The sequence below is a fragment of the Daphnia magna genome, linkage group LG4, assembly GCF_020631705.1.
Source record: "Daphnia magna isolate NIES linkage group LG4, ASM2063170v1.1, whole genome shotgun sequence".
Taxonomy (NCBI): Eukaryota; Metazoa; Arthropoda; class Branchiopoda; order Diplostraca; family Daphniidae; genus Daphnia; species Daphnia magna.
Window position 1 is genome coordinate 11503459 of NC_059185.1, and position 24025 is coordinate 11527483.

At 42.6% G+C, this 24025-nt stretch overlaps 4 protein-coding genes and 1 long non-coding RNA gene across 7 annotated transcripts; 2 read left to right on the forward strand and 3 right to left on the reverse strand.

The window, feature by feature from the left end:
• Positions 1-1441: 1441 nt before the first annotated feature.
• LOC116920059 lies at positions 1442-3058 on the forward strand. Its single transcript, XR_004392189.2, has 2 exons — positions 1442-1604; positions 1766-3058. It is a non-coding gene; the product is annotated as an uncharacterized LOC116920059 (long non-coding RNA).
• A 45-nt stretch (positions 3059-3103) lies between these two features.
• LOC116920056 (U3 small nucleolar RNA-associated protein 4 homolog) lies at positions 3104-6351 on the reverse strand. The gene is made up of 10 exons (XM_032926117.2): positions 6100-6351; positions 5792-6035; positions 5649-5733; positions 5435-5571; positions 5199-5379; positions 4968-5105; positions 4817-4887; positions 4448-4714; positions 3734-4330; positions 3104-3533 (listed from the first exon to the last, which is right to left on the reverse strand). The coding sequence occupies exons 1-10, from the start codon at positions 6201-6203 to the stop codon at positions 3243-3245; spliced, it is 2115 nt and encodes a 704-aa protein (XP_032782008.1). The 5' UTR covers positions 6204-6351; the 3' UTR covers positions 3104-3242.
• Positions 6352-9938: 3587 nt separating this feature from the next.
• LOC116920062 (muscle, skeletal receptor tyrosine-protein kinase) lies at positions 9939-14791 on the forward strand. The gene is made up of 8 exons (XM_045172436.1): positions 9939-10329; positions 11262-11414; positions 12098-12240; positions 12310-12970; positions 13129-13250; positions 13361-13549; positions 13623-13781; positions 13889-14791. The coding sequence occupies exons 1-8, from the start codon at positions 10296-10298 to the stop codon at positions 14186-14188; spliced, it is 1761 nt and encodes a 586-aa protein (XP_045028371.1). The 5' UTR covers positions 9939-10295; the 3' UTR covers positions 14189-14791.
• On the reverse strand, positions 14500-18481 carry LOC116920061 (nuclear receptor coactivator 5). 2 transcript variants are annotated; one of them, XM_032926123.2, is made up of 7 exons: positions 18325-18481; positions 17934-18190; positions 17764-17871; positions 17290-17695; positions 16936-17222; positions 15821-16192; positions 14500-15729 (listed from the first exon to the last, which is right to left on the reverse strand). In XM_032926123.2, exons 2-7 carry the CDS (start codon positions 18181-18183, stop codon positions 15266-15268), a joined length of 1887 nt encoding a protein of 628 aa, XP_032782014.2. In that variant the 5' UTR covers positions 18184-18190; positions 18325-18481; the 3' UTR covers positions 14500-15265. The 2 variants fall into 2 exon arrangements, with proteins under 2 accessions (XP_032782014.2, XP_032782015.2); XM_032926124.2 differs by lacking the exon at positions 17764-17871.
• Positions 18482-18637: 156 nt separating this feature from the next.
• LOC116920060 (transcription initiation factor TFIID subunit 2) lies at positions 18638-23745 on the reverse strand. 2 transcript variants are annotated; one of them, XM_032926120.2, is made up of 21 exons: positions 23484-23745; positions 23367-23419; positions 23153-23310; positions 22867-23083; positions 22733-22810; positions 22505-22665; positions 22259-22444; positions 21940-22192; positions 21630-21878; positions 21358-21566; positions 21036-21287; positions 20828-20954; positions 20624-20749; positions 20417-20557; positions 20146-20342; positions 19870-20081; positions 19591-19810; positions 19353-19521; positions 19172-19276; positions 18979-19092; positions 18638-18898 (listed from the first exon to the last, which is right to left on the reverse strand). In XM_032926120.2, exons 1-21 carry the CDS (start codon positions 23602-23604, stop codon positions 18728-18730), a joined length of 3519 nt encoding a protein of 1172 aa, XP_032782011.2. In that variant the 5' UTR covers positions 23605-23745; the 3' UTR covers positions 18638-18727. The 2 variants fall into 2 exon arrangements, with proteins under 2 accessions (XP_032782011.2, XP_032782012.2); XM_032926121.2 differs by having other exon boundaries at positions 21940-22189; positions 23484-23744.
• Positions 23746-24025: the final 280 nt, after the last annotated feature.

Here is a 24025-nt window from a genome sequence, read left to right on the forward strand (position 1 = left end):
ACCTATCTAAATCATTCCGGCCTCTTTTCTCTCTTTTATTTTTTATACATCTATTTTTCTTTTCGACTGAATTTACAAATATATACAGACAACATATGCCGCGAGGCAAGTCAAATTTGACCACGTCGTCTAGACTGTAGTACCCGCTGTATCAAGATATAGTACAGTACGAATTCTAGTTGCAGACATTGTTCGGAAATTACGACATTTCCGCGCGTCGAATCCAGTTCAGATTTTCGCATTGGATAGCACGACCAGTGCGTTTTAAAGTTCATTTTATGCAATTTCGCAATTCTGGAAATATGTGCGTATTCCAATCGTTTTTCACATATCTAAAGTGAATTGCGAGGTGAAGCGGAGAAGAAAAAAATAAAATAAATGAAAGACGGCCGAGGAAATGAGAAAAAAAAAATGGCCGAAGGTGATGCAGTGTGGGTAAATACCTCGAAATAGACCAACTTCCCCTCCTCCCTTTTGAAAGAAATCACATCACTGTGCCAATATGACATTCCTGTCTGATATGCCCAAGCAGCCAAAAGGGAGGATCCCTAAGACCCAACCAAAGAAATTCCATGTGACATTAACGCAACACATAACACGTTTTGTATACTATTATTTGTTTTCCTTCTTTTTTTTTGTGTGTGTTTTTTGTTTGCCTGTCATTCGGCATTTCGTGTGTGTGTGCCTGAATCGGGAACATTTCACATCATAAAGGACTGCCACATTTTTGACGAGAAAATTCTAGGAAAAAAATCAAAACATGTCTTCTTGATTTTTACTAATTATTGTCTGTGCAGACATAGAATGCCGTCCCGGCATATGAAATCTCGCCATCGAAAATAAATTCCCACTCAACGCAAAAATAAACGTGTTTTTCACCTTCTCAAAACACAAAGTGGGGAGAAAGGTGTTTCCATTACCGATTTGAATAGCATAAAGAAAACAAAAAACACTTCACTATAGCGTGTTGAAGACCAGGTGAGCGACTGAAAAGAAAACACAGAAGGGAAATTTCGGGTTCAAATATTATATGGCAATGGTGACACCGCCATAAAGGACCGGTGAAACAAGATCAGACATTGGCGACCAGAGGGAGGAAGGTCCGATCAATGACTTTTTTCAGACACGCAGACTAGACGGCTCATCGTTCCTTTCTTCTCTTTTGTCTTGATCGCGTCGTCTGCAATCATCACGTGGTGCGTTCGTGTGTAGTAGGGGCAGAGACAGACAGACAGACAGACAGACATGCTTCGTAACCAATAAACAAAACGAAGAAACATAAAGGAAAATCTCGACACAATGTCTGAGTTATAAAACCCTGTGTGGGTCGGCGGATTACTGATCCGCGGATCTCAGCCCTGTCTAGTACGACATGGCTGAATTATTTCTTCCTAGTACATAACATCACACAGAGCACTGGGAAACCCAGACACGCGCGCGGAAGCAATGGCGTACAATCTTATATTCCACCGGCCTCGTTAGACTCGTTTCATTTCCAGCGTTGCCATTCTTTTAAGACAAAGAAAAAAAGAAAGAGTGTTCCTAACTCACCAAACTAGACAAGTCTGCAAGTCTTTGACTACTTTACTTTATTGCTGACCTCAGTAATTCCTTTTTTAATTCCTTTTCGGCTTTTTTTTTTATTATTTTGGTTATTTGTCCTGTCTGTGTAGACAAGCAGACGACCTTGTTCTGTCTCTTTCGTCGCCCAACTTGAGACAAAATAATCACAAAAGTGTATCTTTTTTTTTCTCATTTTCTTCAGATATCACCTGCAACTTCCTCACTGGCAAAAAAAAAAATGCATTTGCATTTGTGTACAATATGAATCATATCAAAGAATTTCATGACATCTGGCGGGGACTCCTTTTTTTCCCCCCCATTTGATGATACGTCGTCAATCACAACAAAAGCTCACCAACAGACACTGTGTTATTGTAACTGCTGTTGGATGTGAAATTTCACACATTGTCTCGTTTCATAATCACCGGAAACGAAATTTGATGGACATCCAGGTGAGTATGACAGCGAGAGGACACAGCGAAAAAATATTACAACGGCGAGAGAAAGTCTCTCACCGTAAAAACAAAAAAATTCAGGACACAACATTACTTGTCTACTACCAATTTGACTTCTTTTTTTCCCCTTTTATACATGGACCGACTTGATGGATGTTGTCCGGTCTCGTGAATCTAACGGCCATTCATCTCAACAAAATAACCCACCAAAAAAAAGGCCAGGGAATAAGCATTTCGGATGGAAAAGAACGTGCAGGAAATGAATCAAACTGTCAACAAAACCTCCCCTCGTCTTTAAACAAAAACGGAGGATATTGATAAGGGGCGCAAAAAAATGAAGTGAAGGGGGGCCGGATGAAAAACTGTTCACACACCAGACCAGACAATATGGCGGCGGCACGAGAACAAAAAAAAAAAAGAAAAGAATTGGCATTTTAAAAAATATATATAATAAAAAGGGGAAAACCTGTGTGTGTGTGCGACAGAGAGAAAAAGAAAGAAAAGAACGTCTAGTATGTCTGTCAAAGAGAGAGAGCCCGGAAAATCGGGTTGACGTGTACAGTTTGAAGCAGACGGCCCAGCGCAAATACCAAGAACAAGACGGGCGTAGCCGTTGTTTTATTTTCGGAGTCGTGGCTGCTGGCGAGAGCCTTTTGCTGCAAGTCAAGAAACTCCACCAAATTTCGAGAACTCTTCTCAAGAGTCGAGATAGAGAGAGAGAGAGAGACTGGAGGACTTTTAGGTGGCCGCAGGCATTGCACCTCATGGCCATTGGATGCCTCCAACCATGTCTTTTTGGTTGTCTACCAACGAAAAAATAAACTACTCGTCTTATATATTTTCTACAGTTCACTAATGGCGACAAGAAGAAAAAGCTCGAAATAGAATCACATACAGACACCACAGCCACCCCCCACCGCCCACGTTTTCTTTTTTCATCCCCGAAAAAATTTAAAACGCCGTTTCAAAATGACTCGGAAGCCAGTCCGTCACTGCATAAAATGTCTTCTGTAATAAAAACGGCAAAAAAAAAAAAAAAACAGAAAAAGTTGGACAGCGCTGACATCTAGCGGTGAGCACACACATTTCAGCAGTTTAAAATGTTTTTTTCTTTTCTTTTCTTTTGTTTAATTATTGTTTTTAAGACGTGAAACCAACGGATTTGCTGTTCAATGAAATCATAATTGGGAGGAGAGATTTTGTTTTAGTGTGGGAACATTGTCTTTAAACACCGAATCGTTTCTTGTAGAGTGCCGGCGGCAGGTGTTTCTCCAGAGCCAATGGACTGACTTCGACGGCCACCAATTCACCGCCTACATCAAGGGCACCAAAGTAGGCCAGATGTTTGTATTTCTTCGACATGCCAAAGCACGAAGAAGATGATCCGCCACCAGCCGTCGACATTTTCTGTTGCTGGGCTGCTGAAGGCGCCTTGAACGGCACGGGTGGAGCGTCCAGGCTGTCCTCCGTCCCCGTATCGAATTTGGTAATCTTGGCATCCGGCTCCGAGAATTCCTGTCGATAGAAAAAGAAAAATGTTAAACTAAAAGGCGCCCGCCCAGGGTCAACGAGAACGCAACATACAGGCGGTCATCAACTTCTCAAGTTTTCCGAGAAAACAACGACGGCACGCATCAGTGACAACATGTTTGGGGCACGACACGACACGACACGACACATCGCATTTGTTTTCTTTCCATTTTGTCTCGTTTTACCTTGTTCTTGTCAATCGTGTAGATGACGCTGTCGTCGTGTAGGATAATGACGTCCGGGTGTCGGACATCGAATGTGATGTGGCGGACGGCGCACGATCGGTTCAGCCATTGAACCGGCAGATGTTCCGATAATTTCTTCGAAAAGCTTGTGTACTGCCGATTGGGCACGTCATATTCGACGATCTTGTGATCGGCGTAGGCCACGACCATAAGGTCGCACGACGGGTTGAAGGCCAACGCCGTCGGATGACTCTGATAGCGAGGCAACGTCACGTACATTTGGAACGATTGCACATCCAGCACGACGACGTTGCTCTTGTGATCGGCCACGGCGGCAAAACGGCCGTCGCTGGAACAGTCCATCAAATGGATGCAGTCTTCCATGGCGAATTTGCCATTGGTGGTCTCCCTGTTGAAGGTGTGCACAAGTTTCATCGGCTCCGTGCTGGAAACATCAATCAACTGCAACGTCGATTTGGGTGTAGCTAATAGAAGCCGGGCCGGCTCAGACCCGCGCTGATGGATGAACATCATCCGGTGGCAGGTGCTGACTTCTTCCGGTGGCAACAGCTTCTTTAGTTGTAATGTTCCTGCAGACTGTTTTGGAAACAGAACAAATAACATAAAATAAATAGCAACAAAACAAAAACAAGTTCCCATTTGTCACGTCAAGAAACGTGGAAAAGGGAAACAACAGGGAAACAAAATAAATACCTGAATGAAATGATAAATGTAGACGTTGGACTCGGTAGCGTAGGCCACGTAATCGCCAGCGGGTGACACGGTAGCGCAGACAATCCATTCGTCATCTTTAGCCTTCAGCTGTAACAGACGGGCCGGCTCTTGGGATAGTTTCAAAAAAGTATTGGCGCTTAGGTGGTGGACGCTCGGGGCGGCCGCGCCCAGCTGCCATACATCCAACGACGTCGGGTAGCGTAGCAACAGCTGTCGCTTGCCTTGAGCCATTTGCACGCATGGCGCCTGTACATTTCCCGAAATAACAACAACAACCATGAGCCATCATTATTCAAACATGACCAAAGTCAAAAATTTATTTTTGAAATGTTTTTCTTTAAAACGTACCTGAGGTAAGGGCGGGTATCTACTTAACGCCTTTGGAGGATATGATGAGATGCAAAGATACGCATCCACGCCTAAAAAAAAAAAAAGACAAGAAACGGAACTTATCTTTGAAACGTGGTTGAACATTTAAAAAACGATCGTTTTCACATACCTCCGGATAATAATTTGGGACCGGCTAGGGCAAGGCTGCGAACATCGTGAGTGTGTATGGCACGTTGAACAGATCGAATCCATTGATCTCGACCTCCAGCACTAACACGAGCAAAAAGCACTATTACCGGGTCGACTCCTGTAAACGTAGTTAAATTAGTCGGTGTCACGCTTTTTTTATAGTACATCAATTTCGGAACTGAAGGATAAAGCCAGGTAAGATTTAATTAACCTGCAGAGTACAAAGTCTTTTGATCTTCAGAGAGACATAGGCAGAGTACATCGGCTTTGTGAGCGTTAACTTCGTCTATCAGAGTGCCCAATTTGCCGTTCCAAAAGGATGTCATCCCTCTTGAATCCCCGGTGATGATGACGAAATCGTCGGTGATCGCAATGCACCAAACAAGCGTTTCCTGTGACAAAAAAGTTACATTTTATCTAGCCGAGCCGAAAATGCTAAGAATTTACTTTGAAATGATCGACTCGGCCAAGGGATAGGCGATTGACGGCGTGGCCAGTCTGTACGTTCCACACTCTTATCGCATTGGAGGATCCAGTGACGATAAAATCGCCAGAACTGTGCCACGATAAAGAGAGGATGCGACCTAATAATTGAGATGTAACGAACATTAGAACCTAGTTGCACAAAAGCAAATTAGTTGGTTAATAATGATCCGCTCACCTTCTTGTTTGTCCATAGTTTTAAAAAACATTAAGCTTTCCTCGTAGATTTCAAACAAGCAGACATATCCTTCTTCAGTTCCAGCCTACACATGTAGGTCTTAAGTAATGTCAAGAAGTATATGGCACACAACAGAAACTTACCGCCAAGTGTGTATGGGCCTTATTGACTGCCAGACACCAAGCAGAGCCTGACGTGACTGCGTAGCTGGCTTTAGGTGAAAGTGCGATCAAGTCATACTCGACCACAAAACCATGTAGACCTGTGGAGAAGAGTCTGCCCTTAGACCACACCAGCGCTTCGATGGAGCCTTCAGTGGAACCCGGTATTAACTTCTCAATGTGAGGTGAATGTGTCATATTCCATATTTCTATGCTATTGTCTGATCTAATCAAATTTAGGAGAGTAAAGGAATGAGACTGACAAAGCGTTAAATATTACTCCATAATACCTGGAAAGAGCTAGCCGGTTAGACTCGAAAGCCATGCTGTGTATCGCTTTGGGTTCAACATCATAGAATCTAGTACTGTGAATTCTGAAAAGATTTTTATCCATTTTTTGCAAAGAAAAATGGCACGTGATGCCGAGTATTACAAAATTCAATTAAACGTCACACTTTTACAACAGAAAAATAAAGTTGCAAATTGTGCATCTAAAGTCATAACCACGTTTTCTTTACTAGCAGACGCACGCGTGTTGCCAAGACGCCATTTCCATCTAGTGTCCGTGATACGTACCAGTTATATTCATTACCGATTAAAAAAACCAATCAAACTAGTTTAAAAGATAAATTGGTGTATTTCAAAACCATTTAACAACATAAATTCACATTTTCAACTAAAAACGAAAAAATGTTTGCTGATATTTCGATTAAGTTAAATTCGAAACAATGGCGATAGGATTAAACAATTTGTTTACTTACCGTTAATAATACAAGTATGATAAAAAGTTAAACCAACTTACTTTTCATGCTGATATCTGAACAAACCGTTGCCAATGCGGAAAGGTGGACGAGAATAAGTTGAAATCTCCAAGGCCTTGCACACTGAAACGGATTAAAATCCGCTAAGGCCATGGAAAAACAAACAGCCGAATTGTATTCCAGTTGACAGTGCAAGCGATTACAACGTGAAGAGGCCGACCTTTTGGCTGCAATCTTCTTTCTTGCTCCACGCTTCGAAGGTAAGCATGCGTCGTAAGTAATGTATATAGACAAGTCTCCTTCTATTTTGTCCTTGTGTCAAGTTTTTGTTAGTTTCTCAACGTCCTCTGAACAAAGTGGTAACACGACCGAATGCCCAACAAGAAAATAAACTCCGATGGCATTGGTAGGAACGTATTACGACGTCAAAGCAAAAGGCGAGTGGGTAGAAGAAACCCACGCCATCTCGTCAGCGTGAAACCAGAGTTTCAATACAGTTCCAGTTCAGCCAAATAAATAGAAACGAAAAAAAGAATAATAATAAATCCCTAGTAAAAAGAACTTGAAAAAAAAAAAAAAAGTCAAGCGATCCATGGCGAAAATACGTTGTTCCGCCCCTCTTACCAGTATATCTCCCATCCGCCACTCGGCTACATGGATTTAATTTAACACCGATGATTTCATTGCGTCGCAACGTCACGCGCGACGAGGATTTGCATACACGTCAAAGAGTAAACGCTGAAGGTTAATGCAGAAATCAATACATTGCATCTGCGAAAGTGTAGCCCAACTAAAATCTGAATCATTTAAACATACATTTAGCTTTCCACTTACCACCTTTTTTTTGTTTGTTTTAGATTGCAGCTCGTAACACATCAAGAGATAAAACGATTAATCTTGGAACGAATTTAATATCCAATTACGCTGATTACAGCTCGCACCTATCAAGTTGATTTCGTCTAGGAGCAGCCGACAGTTTCCAGTCTAAGATGCCGGAGGAGGGGATAAAAACCAATTAGCAGAGTCTGTGCAACGCGACAGTCGCAGATCTTTTTATTGATCAACACGAAAAAATCGCGTTCGCAGAAAGGAGACCGGACAAGTAAAACTAACTCATATCCTCCGACTTTTCTTTTATTCCTTTGCATCAACACAAGTTTCATTTGGACGTTTTCCAGCTGGAGAGTTTTCTTTTCATTCATTCAATCTAAAAACTTAATCTTTAATCGGCCATCAACAGAACCCAATAATAAAGACGAACAAAAACCATAAAAAACAAAAAAAATGGCACTTAATTCACAAATCTTTGAGTGCCTATTCTGACTGATTGGGCGGGTTCTTCTGACAAGGTCCCGAACTGAAATATGTCGTGACTCTCACACTCTCCCGAAAAGAGTATAAGAGAGACACGGCCACTCTTTTCGTGTTATGTTGTCAAAGAAAGAAAAGAAGGGAGAACGCTGATGGAGCCAGCTGTCAACAGCTGGGCCCGTCCCGGCCCGAAATATAACATCGTGTGTTTTGATAGCAACCAACCTAACCAATCCCTACCCCCCCCCCTTAAAAAAAAAAAAAGACGTGCTTCTTAACCCGTGTTTTCCCTCCCATCTCTACGAGAGCAAAAAAAAAAAAAATCTTCATTCTCCGTTAGCTTCCGTCTCTTTATTTTGTTTTACAGCCGGGGCCCCCACTGTCTTCCTCTCAACATCACAAGCTGTAACAACCTGTTATTCTTCTCTTTCTATTTAATTTTTATTTTTTTTTTTGGGGGAGGGGGTGCTTCTTTTCCAATAGAAAAACAAAGTCTTTGAGGCTGTTGTCCGTGTCCACATTCTTTCCCGATTATCGATTTCTTATTGTCGTGCTACCCAATTTTGAGAATGTAATTTCCTATTGTCTTTGCCGTTTGATTTGTAAACGAGAAAACCTTCTAATCGGATCAAATACTTGTCGTTCGGATTTGGAAAATTCTTGGAATTCTGTTCGGCAAGTAAAGACAAACAAACACACACACACACACACACAAAAATAAAAAAAGTCATTGCCAGCTGGGCATGATGACCTTTCGTTTGCCTTCACTTCCTCTCGGAAGAAAGCGCTAATACCCCAAGTGTTAAAAAGGTCTTTCCCTTAACAAGGGATATGAACATTCGGGAGTGTCCGGAACATCTTCTTCCCACCGTATTATTATTACTATTTTAAATCCCACAAAATAGAGCCAACAAATCGGAAACAGGATGTGTCCCACAAACGGAGGACGTCCGTGCCATTACACAAAAACAACCCCCTAACAAACAAACAAAATAAAAAAATTTTGCAAAATTTTGAGCTTTAAAAAAAAACAAAAAACAGCTGGTTTTTATCATAGAGCCGCGCACGCAAAAAAAAATTACAAATTATACAGCCGTCCTTTTTAAAATTCCGCCTTCTCCGTTAGGTTTTGCGAGACTCGTTGTCGGCCCTCTTGTTTCAGAAAGACTTGGGGGACAGGACACGAAAATGGAACATTGGGATGCTGTTGTATAGTCTATCAATAAATAAATAAGGCCATCGGCAAGTCGCGCCAGCCAACAAGAGAAAATATATAATAGTAATAATAATAAAAATAAGGCGCAAATTCAAAAAGAAAAAAACAGGGGGGATGGGGAGAAACGTCATAAAAAAAAGGCCCCCTCTTCAGCCCTGTAAAGTACAAACACAACAACATCGCCTTGTTAAAACTAAATAAAAATAAAAAATAAAAATAACAAAATCTAGACTTAACACACACACACACACAGTGTGAAACTCTTTTGATTTTTCTTTCCCGAAACGAAACAAACAAAAAAAAATATTCAAATGCGCAGAGTGACGTACTACTCTCTCTCTGTCGGTAAAAAAAAAAAATAATAATAATAACACGCACGCATCACTCTCGGAAAAGAAAACTCGTCTTCTTCGCTTCGTCGCACAACAACCAGAGCAAATAAATTAAAAAAAAAAAAAAGAAAACTCATTTCGAATGATTGTCCTCTGAAAGGAGGGAAGGAAATGTCCAATAAATAAAACACTCATTTGCCTCTAATTATTTAGCTTCGGCAACGATTGATCTTGGAAGGCAGTGGCCTCGTAAAAGACGACACAGTTAAACGTCGAACGCGTTATTTGCTCATCTGCGATGCTGAAGAAAACCGCTACCAAAGTGGTCCGCAGAGAACAAGAAAAGAGAGATTGGCGTTTGACTAGCTAGTACAACAACAACAACAACAACTTCAAAAAGAAAAAAAGGAAAAATCTTTAACAACGAGCTGGCCACATGTTCCCAGCTGCCGAGAGAACTTGTCTTATTCGCTCTCAAGAGTTTTTAACAAGATCCTGGCGTCGCCCCATACACTCCGCCTCCTCACACACACACACACACACACAGAGAGAGTGTAGTAGAGGTTGTATACATACAGCACTACGGCCATAAAAACTATCGGAAAGAACAGCGCGTACCGCCAGTCTTGCCCATTCTGCCGAGTCGGACACATCGGTTTTGAGGAAAGGCCAAAACACAACAAGTTCGGTTGACATTTTTTTTTTGTTGTCTTCTCGTGAAAAAAAAAAAAACTCGATTACAAAAATTAACTTTAGTTCGACGGTGGCGAGAGTTTCATTCGCTGTGCTTTTTCTGATTGGTTCGCTCCTGTTCGTTTAATTTCAGTGTGTGTGTGCGTGTGCCTCCGTGATAGAGCGCGATTAGCATGGCGCCACAGCAGGCCAACGTCGGATCAACAGGTAAAACGAGTTCAGATTTGCATAGGCGAGGGGATTCGATTCGAGTAGCAAAGAAAAACAAAACCAAACGATTTCGAACCGTTTCTTTTTTTGTCGAACAAAACACGAGCCCCTCGTTTGTAGTTTCGTTTCTTTCATTTGGTCACTCCTCGAGGCTACGCAAACATATAGTCATCACGAGAGACCGTCAATCTGTACACATATCACAAGCGTGACCGGTTCGTGAGCGCTAACACGCGTTTGCCGCTAGCTCAAAAAAAGCTTTACCTTCTCCCTATTTGTTCCAGCCATTATATATTATTCTAATTTATTTTATTTTTTTCGGGAGAGAGAGAAGGGGAAAGAGAGAGAGAGAAACCTAACGAGCCGATATGTACATTTTTACAGCTGCTGGGCAACCATTAATAAATGACAAGTTACGCCCCGTAGCGTAATTAGTCGGTGCCAGTACACACACACACACAAAACATTATAATACACACACGCACACACACAACGAGGGAAACATTTAAAAATAAAAAAAAAAGGTCGTTATTACATACGTAACTGACCGAAACTTGTTCTCGATATTGTTAGGGTAGACCGTCGGGTCGACTTGATGTGTGTCAGGGTTTCAATGTGTTTCTTTCTTTCGTTTTAACGACACACCCCCGCAAAAAACCATTTGAAAATGCACTAAAATAAAAAATATTCAACAAAATTAGGCGCATGAAAATCCATTTTTGGACGCGATCAAAACGAGGCAGTTCGTGTGCGTATGCAAAGCGAAAATGCAAAACAAAAGAGTTGATCTATTTTCTGCGTTTAATCTTTTTCTTTTTTTAATTTTATGCATTTTCTTTATCTCTTTCTCTGTCTACAACTAACTACTACGCAAAAAAAAAAATAAATAAATAAAAGAAATAACCCAAACTTTTTCTTTTTAAAAATAGGTCCCAAAGAAAGAACAGGTGCTGAAGATTGCGCATCAGCTCGTTGCGGGATGGACGCCGGCTGTCGTCACGAGCCCGACGGCTCTTGGATTTGCATCTGCACTCACGACTTGTCTCCCCAAAGACCCGATGGATCTTGCCCGCGCTTTGTCGGTCAGTTTCTTTCTTCTTCTTTTTTTTTTTTTTCATTTCGAACAAATGGAGCAAACACACACACAAAAAGAAAGGCCTTTACTTCCAAAAGAAAGAAGTAGATAATGAACATGTTCACAACGTCATGGTGCTCCTATCTGTTCCATCACAATGTGCGCGTATATCAAAGGTGAGCGCGCGGAACACATTAGTAGCGTCTGTCATTCAAATCGAAAAGGGTATTTTCTTTTCTTTTTTTTTAAAGTTATTCCCCACTCTTCTCTTTTTCCAGATAAGATAAGATAAGATCGCTATTCGATAATTGACACTTTGACGGGGGCTGAGATACGAAACCTTCTTTACAACTTGCCTCGCGGCCACACAAACGGGACACACGAATTTGAAAAAAATCAAATTCAAGGGAAAGCCAAAAACATTTGATTTTCTTATCGCAATGTTGTTGTTTTTTTGTGTGGCAATTTAATAGAATCAAAAAGATGGTTGAATGGCTCAATCCCCCCCCCCTCTTCTACCTAACGGCCGCTGTTGGGCAATTTTTCGCTAGCCAAATGATGACTCGTTTTCTTTAAAAGGCCATAACGATGCCAATCTTCTCGTTACATTCCAAAGATTCCTTGCGTGACACGAATGATATTGGCAATAATTTTTTATGTACACCTCCCCACCCCCTTGCGTTGTTATAGTTACAGGACAACATCATCCGACGCCAAACAGAAAGACTTTGATCAGCATCCAGCGCAAATCCACCGCACTCAACCAGACCGGACATCACACGCAACATCCGGTTATCGATCAACATCCGAATTCAATCCCCACATTACCCGGGGTAAATAAAAAAACAAAAAAACAAAAAACAAAAAAAAAAACATTAATTTGCATATTCTAATTGGTACAGTCACTTCCAGCGATGGACGGCGAATTGGAAACATCGGTCAGCGCGTCAACGGCAGCCATGACGTGGCTCGTTCCGGCCCTTGGCATCGCCATGGTATTGACCATCGTCGTGTGGTTGAGACGTCGGTTGGGCGATAAAAAGAAATCGAGACGGCCGACCACATCGACGGCCGTCGCAGAGACCAGAGATCCTCACTACCCGTCGTCGATTGGCAAGCCGGCGCAATTGATGACGGTCGCAGAGATGCCCGTCTGCCTGACAAAGAACGTCCTCCACCAGGAGCGCTTCACCAACAACCCGGAATACGACTGGAACGCCGATGGGGGCTCGACGGGAAGCGGCGCAGACACGAGCCACTTGCTCCAGCCGGCCAATGGCAACGATCAGTTCAAATCGTTTGTCATCATCCGACCGGAATGCATCGAATTGAAACAGGAAATTGGAGAGGGCTGCTTTGGCAAAGTCTTCCGCGGCTCGCTGAGACGGCCCAACGGCGGCCAGCCGTCGTCGCAACAGCAACCCAACGATGAAGCGGTGGCTGTCAAAGTTTTGAAAGCCGCAGCTGGACCCACCGCCCAGGAAGATCTGCTCCAGGAAGCCGAAATTATGATTTCCTTTTCTCATCCAAACATCCTCTCACTCAAAGGCATCGTCATCAACGGTAATAATTTTTTAAAAAATGTTTCAACATCTTCAATGTACGCCCAGTCAAAACTTTTTTGGGGCCAGACTTAAAACGAACACAAATTTCATTTTCAAGAAAAAAAAACAAAATTATTTAAATCTTTCCGAGTGACGTCACATCTTGTTGGATTACAGAACCAAACATCGGACCTTGGCTCGTGTTCGAGTACATGGCGCTGGGAGATTTGGCGCAGCTACTGCGATCCGCCAACGGCAATCTCTTTGCTAAAACCAAGACTCCCTACTCTTTAAATCAGGTACTGTCCCATCTCTTTCTTCCCATCCAACGAAAAGATGCTGCCGAAACAAATCAAAAGTTACAAGGTGGATTTAATTTTGAAACAAACAAAAAAACGGGTCGATACAGGACGACTTGCACTCGATTGCTGGGCAAATAGCAGACGGAATGGCCTATCTTTCATCGCAGCACTTTGTCCATCGAGACCTGGCCTGCCGCAATTGTTTAGTAGGCGAACGGCCTCAAGGGGGCGGACTGGCCGTGAAAATATCCGATTTCGGAATGAGCCGAGACGTTTACACTTGCGATTATTACAAGGTAACGTAATCTTCCCCCCCCCCTTAACAAATAAGTTAACTTGTCCTTAACATCCAAACAAAAATCGAAATAGATCGGAGGTTCGCGGATGCTGCCAGTTCGCTGGATGGCACCGGAATCGATTCTTTACGGCAAGTTCACGCTGGAATCGGATGTTTGGAGTTTCGGTGTTGTTTTGTGGGAAGTGTTTGCCCTAGGAGTTCAGCCCTATTACGGCCATTCAAACGAACAGGTACATTACACAATTCAAATAAAAACAAGTGAAGAGCGCAACGCGTGGAAATAAAAAATAGACAATTAAAAAACTTGCGATTAATTAAACACAACAACAAAAAACAGGTGGTTAAATTGATCCTTCAGGGGATCCTACTGACACCCCCTAACTCGGCCCCACCCCTCATTTGCCAGCTGCTGAACGGTTGCTGGAAAACGCAGCCGGCCGATCGGCTGACCTTTGCCGAAATTCATTCCAAGTTGAAGCGTCACGCGCATTCTTCAAACGATCAAGAAACTTGGACACCATCGGCCGTCACCTACGTCCATCTGAGACACGACGACGACATCGATCAACTCGACCCCAACGTCGAATACCTTCAAACACTGCCGGACCTGCCCGTCCACCATTACACCAACACATGAAATGTTTTTTTTTTCTTCCTCCAATTAAAATCCAAAACGAGGACTTGCAAAAAAAAAAAAAAAAAAAAATTAATATTTTGTTTTGAATTGTGTGTGAAAAAACAAAACCCAGTCATATCTTCAAAACAGATTTTTTCTTTTTTCTTTATAAAAACAAACGATCGAAGACGAAAAAAAAACTAACTAACTAAAACTTATTTAATTATGTCTTACTGTTGTGCATACGTATTTTTTTACCTGGTGACGTTGTGTATGTTGGTGTTGTCGCAAAAAAAAAAAAAGAAAATTGGAAAAAAAAAGAAAGAAAAATATTTGAAAAAAAAAGACGCACGACGTGCACAGTTTTATGTCGATTTAAAAAAAAAAAACGAAAAGGTGATCAAAAACACGAAAATAATGGATAATCAAAAATTTTTTTTTTTATGTTTGAGATGAGGGGCAAAGAAAAAATCAGCATGAAAGGGGGGGGGGCTCAGGGGGAAAGGGACCTCTAACTTATTCGGCTGGCTCTGAATGCGTGTGGCTCCTTGTTGATATATAATTGGGTGATGAAAAAAAAAATAATCAAAATTTTTTTGTTACTTGACACCACAGGGAGGGGGGGCAAAAAAATCCCGATTTCAAATCAGGAGAGAGAGAAAAGAAAAAAAAAAACGACGATGACAAGACGAAAAGAAAAAAAAAGTTTGGGGTAAATCGGCGAATTCGATCCTACCGCATATGATCATGACGGATGAAAGAAATGAAGAGAGAGAGAAAAAAAGAAGCAAAAAATCGATTACAAAAAAAAAACATCGACCTAATGTCTTCCTTTGGTTGTCATTTTGAAGAATTTCCGGGCATTTAAAAACAAAGAAAAAAAAATGCACAAAAAAAGACTAAATTTAAATATTTGTCTTGCTCTGAATTCCGTTTTAAATAGCTCCTTTTTTTTTCTTTTTTTTTACTTGTTTCTAGGTTGTTGTGTGAGTGTTTTTTATAGATCGTTTCCATCCCCCCTTCTCTCTCATCGTCATTTGTTGGTGTGTTTGTTTTGTTTGAATGTTTTTAGTTTCGTTTTTGAATTTTCCCCCCTTTCTAAAAGCGTTTGCCCATGCCATAATAACCGCCCGGCTGTTGTTGTGACTGCATGGGCCGGTGAGAAGAGTCTTGCTGTTGTTGTCTGGCGCCTCCCGGTCCAGATTGGTTGTAATGCTTCAACATGTTAGGGCCGGTGGGTAAAAGGCCGTCGGCCAGGCCACCACCGCCACCACCACCGCCGCCTTTCTGTCCGTCAGGATGACCAGCAGAAATATCGTTGCCGGATCGCTGTTGCTGCTGTCCGGACGAGCTGACGTCACCGCCCGCGTTCCACGACGCGTTCAGTGCCGACGAGTTGAGGTGCGGAGCCGGAACGGGGGCAGGAACTGGACCGGCGCCCACAATGCCAGCCCCGACCCCACCCGCGCTCGAATTCAAAATGCTAAGTATCCTCTGTTGCAACTCCATCGGATTGTCTTGTCCGCCACCGCCCTGCGCAGCTCCACCGGAAGAGTATCCGCCTGATGACCCAAACAAACAAAAATAAATTCAAGAAATGACTGGATGTCGTGCAAAAAGGCAAGAAAAACAAAACAAAACACGGTGACATACCAAGGAGATAAGCCGGTTGGCTGCCGGCCAGACCACCGCCGCCACCGCGGGCCTCTTCGGCCATCTGTCGGTCGCGTCTGTCGCTCAAATAGCGGATGAGACGATCGTATTCCACGATGGTCAACGGTCGATTCTCCTGCAACAAATTGATGAGCGTTTGCATGTTGGCATGGTGGGGCTCTAGTCCGGCCTGCATCTGCATTCCGCCTCTGCCTCGGGAATCGGAGGCCACCGAGTCCATCAAACCTCCGCGCTGTTCCACTCCGCCGAGACCACCACGGCCTCCTCCACCACCACCCTGTTGCTGTTGATAGCGCTGCAAGGACGACGACAACAGTGCGAAAGCATCCTCCACCGGAATATTCCGGTGCTCTGATACATCCCCACGCACACATTTTTATTTCGTTTCAAAAAAACTTGTTTTCAAAAAAATAAAAAAGGAATTTCTTTTCGCTGACAGAAGAAGCAAAATCATAAAAAAGGAAAACCCCTCGCAATGCCTTCAAAAAACAAAACAAAAAACGAGTCCGGCCAAAAATTGAAAAATTTGTGAAAAACGAGTGGACATGTTGGCACGGCTCATTTGTGCCATGAAAAATAAGAAAGAAAACGACGATGAAACACGACCCGATTTGAAGAGAAGAAGAAAAAAACCAAAAATTCTGGTCCCCACTTAGGGGAGGGAAATGACCCGAAAAAGGTCTCGAATATCTCGGCCTGACCACGGCGAGTAGATTGAAACGAATCCCAGCTACAGACAGAGGGAATAAGTACAGTCACAAAAACCAAACACTCGAGTAATTTGAACAACGTCAACCTCTCTTGAGCTCTCTCTCGTAAAAAGCCTTTCACAGTCTTTGAAAAACCAAAACTTCACATCATTCGTAGGCGTCTGTAAGTTGCACATAACGCTTAACCTGATGACCTCAAACGTCAAAACGTCTAAAGACCATAGAAAGTTCGGTAGTAAACGCCACCCTATTTCCAACCAAACAACTCGTGTTCGACGACAACGACAACAATTATCTAAAGAAACAAGTCCCTGCGAAAAATCGATGGTAGGACAATCCGAAAGCTGGGAGAGTAGGGAAAAAAACAAAACACACAAGACTTACCTTCCGGCTGGCCGAATAGGATGTTGAGCGTGATGCTGCCGTGCTCCGGGTTGATGGGAGATAAGACGATGCCGTAGAGTGTGCCTCGTGAAGACAAGTCGGCTAGCACCTGCCGGATGGGAATATCCTCGTGAGGAAAGAGAACGTCGACGGCTAATCCTTGAGCTCGGATGCGGCTCTCGATGCGTTCGGCATACTGTCTCAGTGGGCCCGTTTTAGCAGTGACGACAATTTCGACTTCATTGGCCATGTTCATTCCGCTCGGTTTCGGACCTGGGCCACCGCCACTATCGATTGAAATCAAAACGAGTGTGAACAGAGGAATCGAGTTTCTTGGTAAGGAAATCAACTTACCCGAAATTTCCTCGGTGGTCTCCTAGCGGAGGAATAAACGAGTCTCTGGGATGCATATCTCGCTCACGTTCCATGCCGTAGGGGTCTCCATGGTAGGGATCCATCATGTCCATCTGGTCTCTGCCCCAATCACGTTGTTCTCTCCCGTCAAAGTCGCGAGATGGGCGATCCAAATCACGGTGAGGAGGACCTCCGCGCATAAGCATTTCGGGATCTCGTCCTCTGGGAGGCATATCTGGTTCCCTTCCACGCATAGGCATATCAAATTCTCTTCGTCTGATTGGTGAACGATCTCGATAATTGCCGGGATCGGGGCCTCCACCAACACTTCCACCTCCTCCTCCACCAACCCCAGCATTGCCAGGCATTGGAAGTCCATCTTTCCCAGATTTCACATTTTTCACATCTAAGACAAACACACGCTAAGTATGATGCAGCTACTCTAACATGTTTACACTCTCGACTGCAATTTACCCATTCGGTGAGCAAGGATTTCCATGTTCTGAGCTCCCCTAATGGCATTCTCTGCACTGATTTCATCAGCGTATTGGATGAATCCAAAGCCTTTCAGAATGGATATGCCTAAGTCGAAAGATGACATGCATAATCTAACAAGAACAGACAAATCAAATAACAAATCCTACCCATTATGTGCCCAAATTGACTGAAGTTTTCTTCAAGCAACTCCTTGGTGAGTCTAGGGTCATTGGTGGGTAGGTTTCCCACAAAAATACGGGCGCTGGCCATTGATGCATCTGAAGTGTGATTTGAAAGCCTGTCCGGTCCTCTTGGTGGACCACTGTCTCTGCCACCACCTCTTCCTCGTCCACTATCCATGTCTCGTCCACCAGCAAATCTTCCATTACCGACACCACGTCCACGCCGAAAGCTCATTTTGATTCTGATTTTCAAAAAAATGACAAGTTGAATTAGCACATGTTTTTGTGTGGAAAATAGCAATAACGGTGTCCAAACTATTTAGATTAATAATCAGTGAGTTAATGTACAAATTAATACAGCAAAATAATGGCATACCTGTTAATAAAATGGTAAGACGTTTCACTTTGAATGAAAAGCCGGGATCTTTTTTATGTTTACTGCTTAGCGCGAATGGCGTCCAAAAAGCTAAATCTAACCAACGTTGCCAATTCTGACCAAAGAAATCTGGCAGCGTCCCGTTCTCAGAAATGCAGTCTGCAGACCTGCAGACGCCACGACGCGCTCCGGCGCTCGTCCTGCTCCGCCGTCCGTCTTAGCACTTTGCAGTGTCTTGAGGGAGAAATATAATGAATGAAGAATGATATGCATACAAATGCATTACTAAATTAATATTGAAACCAGCTTTAAGTATTTACTCATCGAAATTTATTTTCTTCAAAACATCACGATAAAAAAATATATATGAATTTAAAAAAAAAGTTTTAACGAAGGGCACGACTTAAAAAGTGAGCCCCATATCAGGTGAAGGAGGACCCGAACTTTCGGAACTCAATGCCGTCACGTCTTCCTTTTGTCGGTCTTTATCGGCTTTTTCTTTTTCTTTTTTCTCGCGATGATGCTTGTGTTTGTGTTTATGCTTGTGCTTTTTCTTCTCCTTCTTTCGTTTCAACTAAAGAGTAATAAAACCAGGTTATTATGAGGTAACCAGTTTTTAATTAAAACTGCCATTATCAATGAAAATGTGGATACCTTTTTAAGAATATCAACACCCAATCCGGGCAGAGATTGCGATGTGTCTGAAAAGCCGCCAATATCCAACGTAGTGGACTCTGTGTCGGTAACTGTTTGTTGAACCAAGACTTCCTGCGTTGGAATTTGCATTCACAATCGTTAGAGAACTAATTAAAAACTGGAAAGACTGAATTACAGCCGTCACTCGAACCTTGGTTATGCCCGCCACAACTTCCACAGACGCGACAGACATTCCATCTTCGCCGAATCCCGAACCTGGAACGCTAACTTCCATATCCATGTGAGATAAGCTATCCTGTTGCGACCAAAATAAAATACTTTCACTTTTAATGGATTGCCACATGTTTATCAGTATGTTTAAAGAATCTTACGCGATGGGTCAATCCAGGTATTTCGGCACTCTCCAAGGCGGTTGGTGGAGCCTCGGCCACTCTTTGGTACATGGCACCTGACAGACACGGTGGCTTTCGACGGCCGTACAGGCAATTATAAAGGTCAACGATGTCATTACGAAGCATTGCATCGTGTGATAATTCGGTGCTAAACAGCAAATACCGTGATTTGTTAATAGTTTTTGTAAAAATAAAGTCGTGGCATCAACGTAAATACTTCATAAGTTTCCACAATCGATCCATGACGGGAATCGTGTCCAAACGACTACCTCTACCACGTTCGAATGGTGGATTGCTGGCCAGCAGTATTAACAATTCGTGCCTAATTCTAGGTTCGGGATCGCTTTCGATTATATCGAGAAGAAACTCCCAATCAGCCATGCGGGAATCGGCTTTAACCAACTCTACTAAAGCTTCCAGGGCTGCCACGCGAACATCTAATGATAATGTTTATAGGATTCAGTCTGTCAAATGATCAAATTAAATGAATTAGTACCATGAAACTGTCCGTACTGAGCATAACTCTTGAACAGATCCGACTTGCTTGGCAATTGGCCACATTTTTGCAGCTTGCGGATGGTCCGTAGACAACCGACGGTCACGGCAAACTTGTAGGTAGGTAACAGCTTTTCCAAGTTTAGAGCTCGGGCTACCTCTTCCAGTACTTGGTGCGTCTCCTTCGTCACGGATTCTGGCGTCAGCGCAGACCTTTAAAGCAACATTTCAAAGATAAATTCTAAGAATGCCATTTCGGAATGTTTGCCATTCTTACGCTGACTGTGCGACAACGGCAACAACGGGCGAGGCTGTGTTTCCCAAAGCTTCAATCAGAGCACCTCGGTACCAACAGTCCGACAGACGATTTTTCGTGTTGTCGTTGTACTTGAACAAATCTAAAAGGAAACGCAAGACTTCCTGTGGGCAGACACCCAGGGCATTTCTGAGTTGTGCCATCGCCACAGGGATAGTCTATCCGTTATAAGGGAATAGTTTATGGTTTCTTATCTAAAAAATAAAAAAAAAATGTCAAGATCTGTTAATACCTTTTGTAAAAAATAGTGTTGAAAATTGGCAAAGTTGTTCTGGCGAACAATGTGTTGGCAGGAAAACGAACCGAAAAGTTTCCGAAAAATCATCAACATAGCGGGAGGGCCTGCCCAACTCGACACCATTCCATTTGCTACCTGTCAGAAACACGACAACGAATACATGAAGAGATATGGAAACGATAATTTTAATAATAGAATTACTTTTGCCAGACAGAATGCAGCATCACAGCGAACTTTGTAAAAACAATTTTCATTTTCGATTATGTCTGTCAGCGCCAAACGAGTGGCTGGGGTAGCAAAACGTTCCAATGCCGTCACGGCTTCCATCTTGTTTATTAGCATTATAAATAACAAACAAAAAATGTTTGAATATTAGCGAATAGAAATAAAATCACGAGTGCTAACCTGAGCTGTCACATCTCTTTCATGACGAAGCTGGTACTGCCATTGATAATCAGGTTGTGCGATTTCAACCGCCCTCAGTAGAGACATGTCGGGATCGAGACGTATCCATAAAACCGGTGAATCGGCGCTAGAATACAAGTAGATCAGACATTAAGACATTACTACACAATACGTTTCGAATGGAAAATTAATAAGACGGAAAACTAACTCCATGGCGGAAAGATCCATGTCGACTTCTTCTCCAGTGCATAATGGAATCTTTTTTTTCTTGTTTCGACGAGATTTCGAGTGGCACGTGAGATCATTTTTGGCGACAGATGATTCGATTTGTAACGTGTGACGGAACGTACCGTCGAGTTCTTGTAAAGCCACGACAAGGGGACCAACGTATCTTCGCAAACCACGAGCTGGTTGCGCTCCGCTAGCTGCGTCTTGTCGAATCTCTAATTCCACAGTGTTTCTAAGTTAAAATCAAATGTTAAAAAAAAAAAAAAAACAATACGAAGAAACAATAGACGCTCGTTACGGACCTTTTACGGTTGAAGACAAAGCTCAACTGGAATCGAGCGTGACCTCCTTGGCGGACCCAAGTATCAACAAAGACGCCAATATCTTTGCCGGTCACAGTAAAAATAGCTTTTGCGAATGTGGCAGTCGATATCAACATGGCTCCCCATTGGTTGGCTTGGCATTTTTGTTGCGATGCCTGTACGGCAAGTGAGAGTTGTTTGTTGAACACCTAATGAAAAATTTAAAATGTTGGTACAAATTGCCGAAGAAAATGGGTAATGTTCCAATAAACCTGGATCAAAAGCGGCTGGCCAATACGCAACTCCAGCATTCGCAAAACCAGGTGAGCCTTTTTACGCATGATTCTGGCGTGGCGCGGGGTTACAGTGTGAGCTGAATGAGGCCAAAAATGAAACGAATCCGGACTGCGGATGGGCTGTTGACCACCTCCCGAGGTTGGAACAGCACTTCCAGGCGGCTTGCTGGCATCGAGAATGATTCCGCCAACTTCTTCCTCGTATTTAATAACTTCATCAAGTTCCTAAAACTCGAAAAGTTTAGTTGCCAGAAAATCGGATAGTATAAATACAAATACACTGTACCTGATGAATCCAGTGTCGGTATTCATTGTTACCAAAGAGTTTCTTCATATGAAGGCCGGACAAGTACGACGAAATGCCTTGCGTCAGCCAAGCATCATTCCAACCCTGGCGGGATAGGAAACAAGTGTAGAACTGTTCCGCAACAGCAATTGAGATCACATTTCGTGAGGTGTACGTCTGTTCCAGGTAGGGAGTGGACTGCAAAAGTTCCATGTTCATGATCGATAGAGTGGAAAACGAACTGCAGTCTCTGCTAGGCAAACCATATTTATTTGGTGACTGAAATAAAAGTAAAGGGCGTGTCTTTTTGTTTTCTTACTTGGAGGCTACATCGACGTATACAGTCTTGCAGAATGAATAGGGATACCGAGTTCCAAGAAGTTCTTCATAAAATTCAAAAGTCTCGTGTACGTATCGAGCTGTTGAACGAAGAAAAGGCATCAGAGGAGGGAGGCAAAAATGCGTCAACTCTTGCATGTAGGGATCCACCAAAATTTCAAATGGCCTAGTATAAATACGAACGTAAGGTTGATTCTTTTTAAAGGATAATTAACTGAATCGTTACCCGACAGCCAATCCAATGTTAGGTGCCGCCGTAGGCATGGAAAGTACATAGTGAAATGTTTTGCGTCGAAGATCTTGCGTGTAAACTACCTCTGTTAGGTCACCACACGAGACAGCCGTCATGGACGCATCAACGGTGAATTCAAGTTTCCAGGTGCAGACCTGATGTGTGTATGGAAACCACGGTATATCAAAACACTTTTGATTCAAAAATGAAGTATATACTGACCTCTGAGAATGAGTCAATGCAAGGAAACCATAGGCGTGCAGAATTTTCCCAGCCGTAGGAAAACATGTGAGCACATCGCTATAAAAGATACGCTGAAGTTTTTTTAATTCGTTCAATGAAACATTCAAAAATACCTCAGCCAATGTTCCTTCTCCAGGAGGCACAACAAAATGAAGTCCACCTGCAGGTTGCTCCAGAGAGAATTCTATACCAATTCTCAGAGAACGGCCTTCTGTCATCAAATGTTGTGCTTCTGAAGGTATTCTGATAATAAGTTCACCCAAGTTTGCATCAGGATCGGTAGAAGAAACAGCTTCCTGATGTGCAGGTGTAAACACTTCAAGACTTTTTCTTTGTAAACAAAATAAAGATAGGATGTTTAACATGTGTGCAATGCAAGGTTTGCAGCTGGCTACTTACGTAGATGAATCTGAGCAGATTTCTTGGGTTGGATCAAAATATTGGAATTGGAGCTCAAGATTGTCATTCAGGGTGATTTTGTATATTCTGCATTGTTTGGCATTTAGAAATACTTGACGGAATTCTTTCTGTGGGAGTAATGTCAATTCAACGAAGCCCTAAGAGAGACCAAAATCAGCAAGGAGGAACCATCAGAATTTACCATTCAACATACAATAACACTCTTTGTTTGAAGATTGATTCCTGTTAAGCTCAATATTTGATGGGCTGCAAAATAAGATAACATGTGATAATTTTCATTAAAATAGAAGAAATAAATGGTTTCAAATACCTAATTTGTAAGGCCGTTGAGGAATTGTCGGCCCAGAAACGCTAAGAGAACTCGAATTGGATACATCATTGTCTCTTTCCGGCACCTTTTCTCGTTTGATCTTGGGTATTTTTTTGTCCATTTTGCATCAAACTCTCAGACGATCAATGTTTCGTTATAGTTTTCCCCATAACACAACAAATAGCGAAACGCAGGTTCACAAACTTGAGCAAGCCACGACTTCCATAACCGATCTCGAGCCGACGATGCCGCCACTACATAACATTCGTCTGCTAATGAATTCGAATGCTGCCTGGTTTGAACTTAGTGAAGATCGTTTTCTGTCCTTTACCATTCCGAATAGAGATGCTCAATTTAAAACTGAGGCAAGATTTTCAAATTGTCTACGATTGGAAGAGTGCCATTTAATTTTGTGATTTAACCAGGGCAATGATTCGCAATGTTGGAAAGGAAAGGCTGTTGTGATTCTCTTGAGGTTTTATAACGCTGACAGTTCGATGCCAATCGTATGTGGGAAAATAAACCCTAATAATAAACTATTA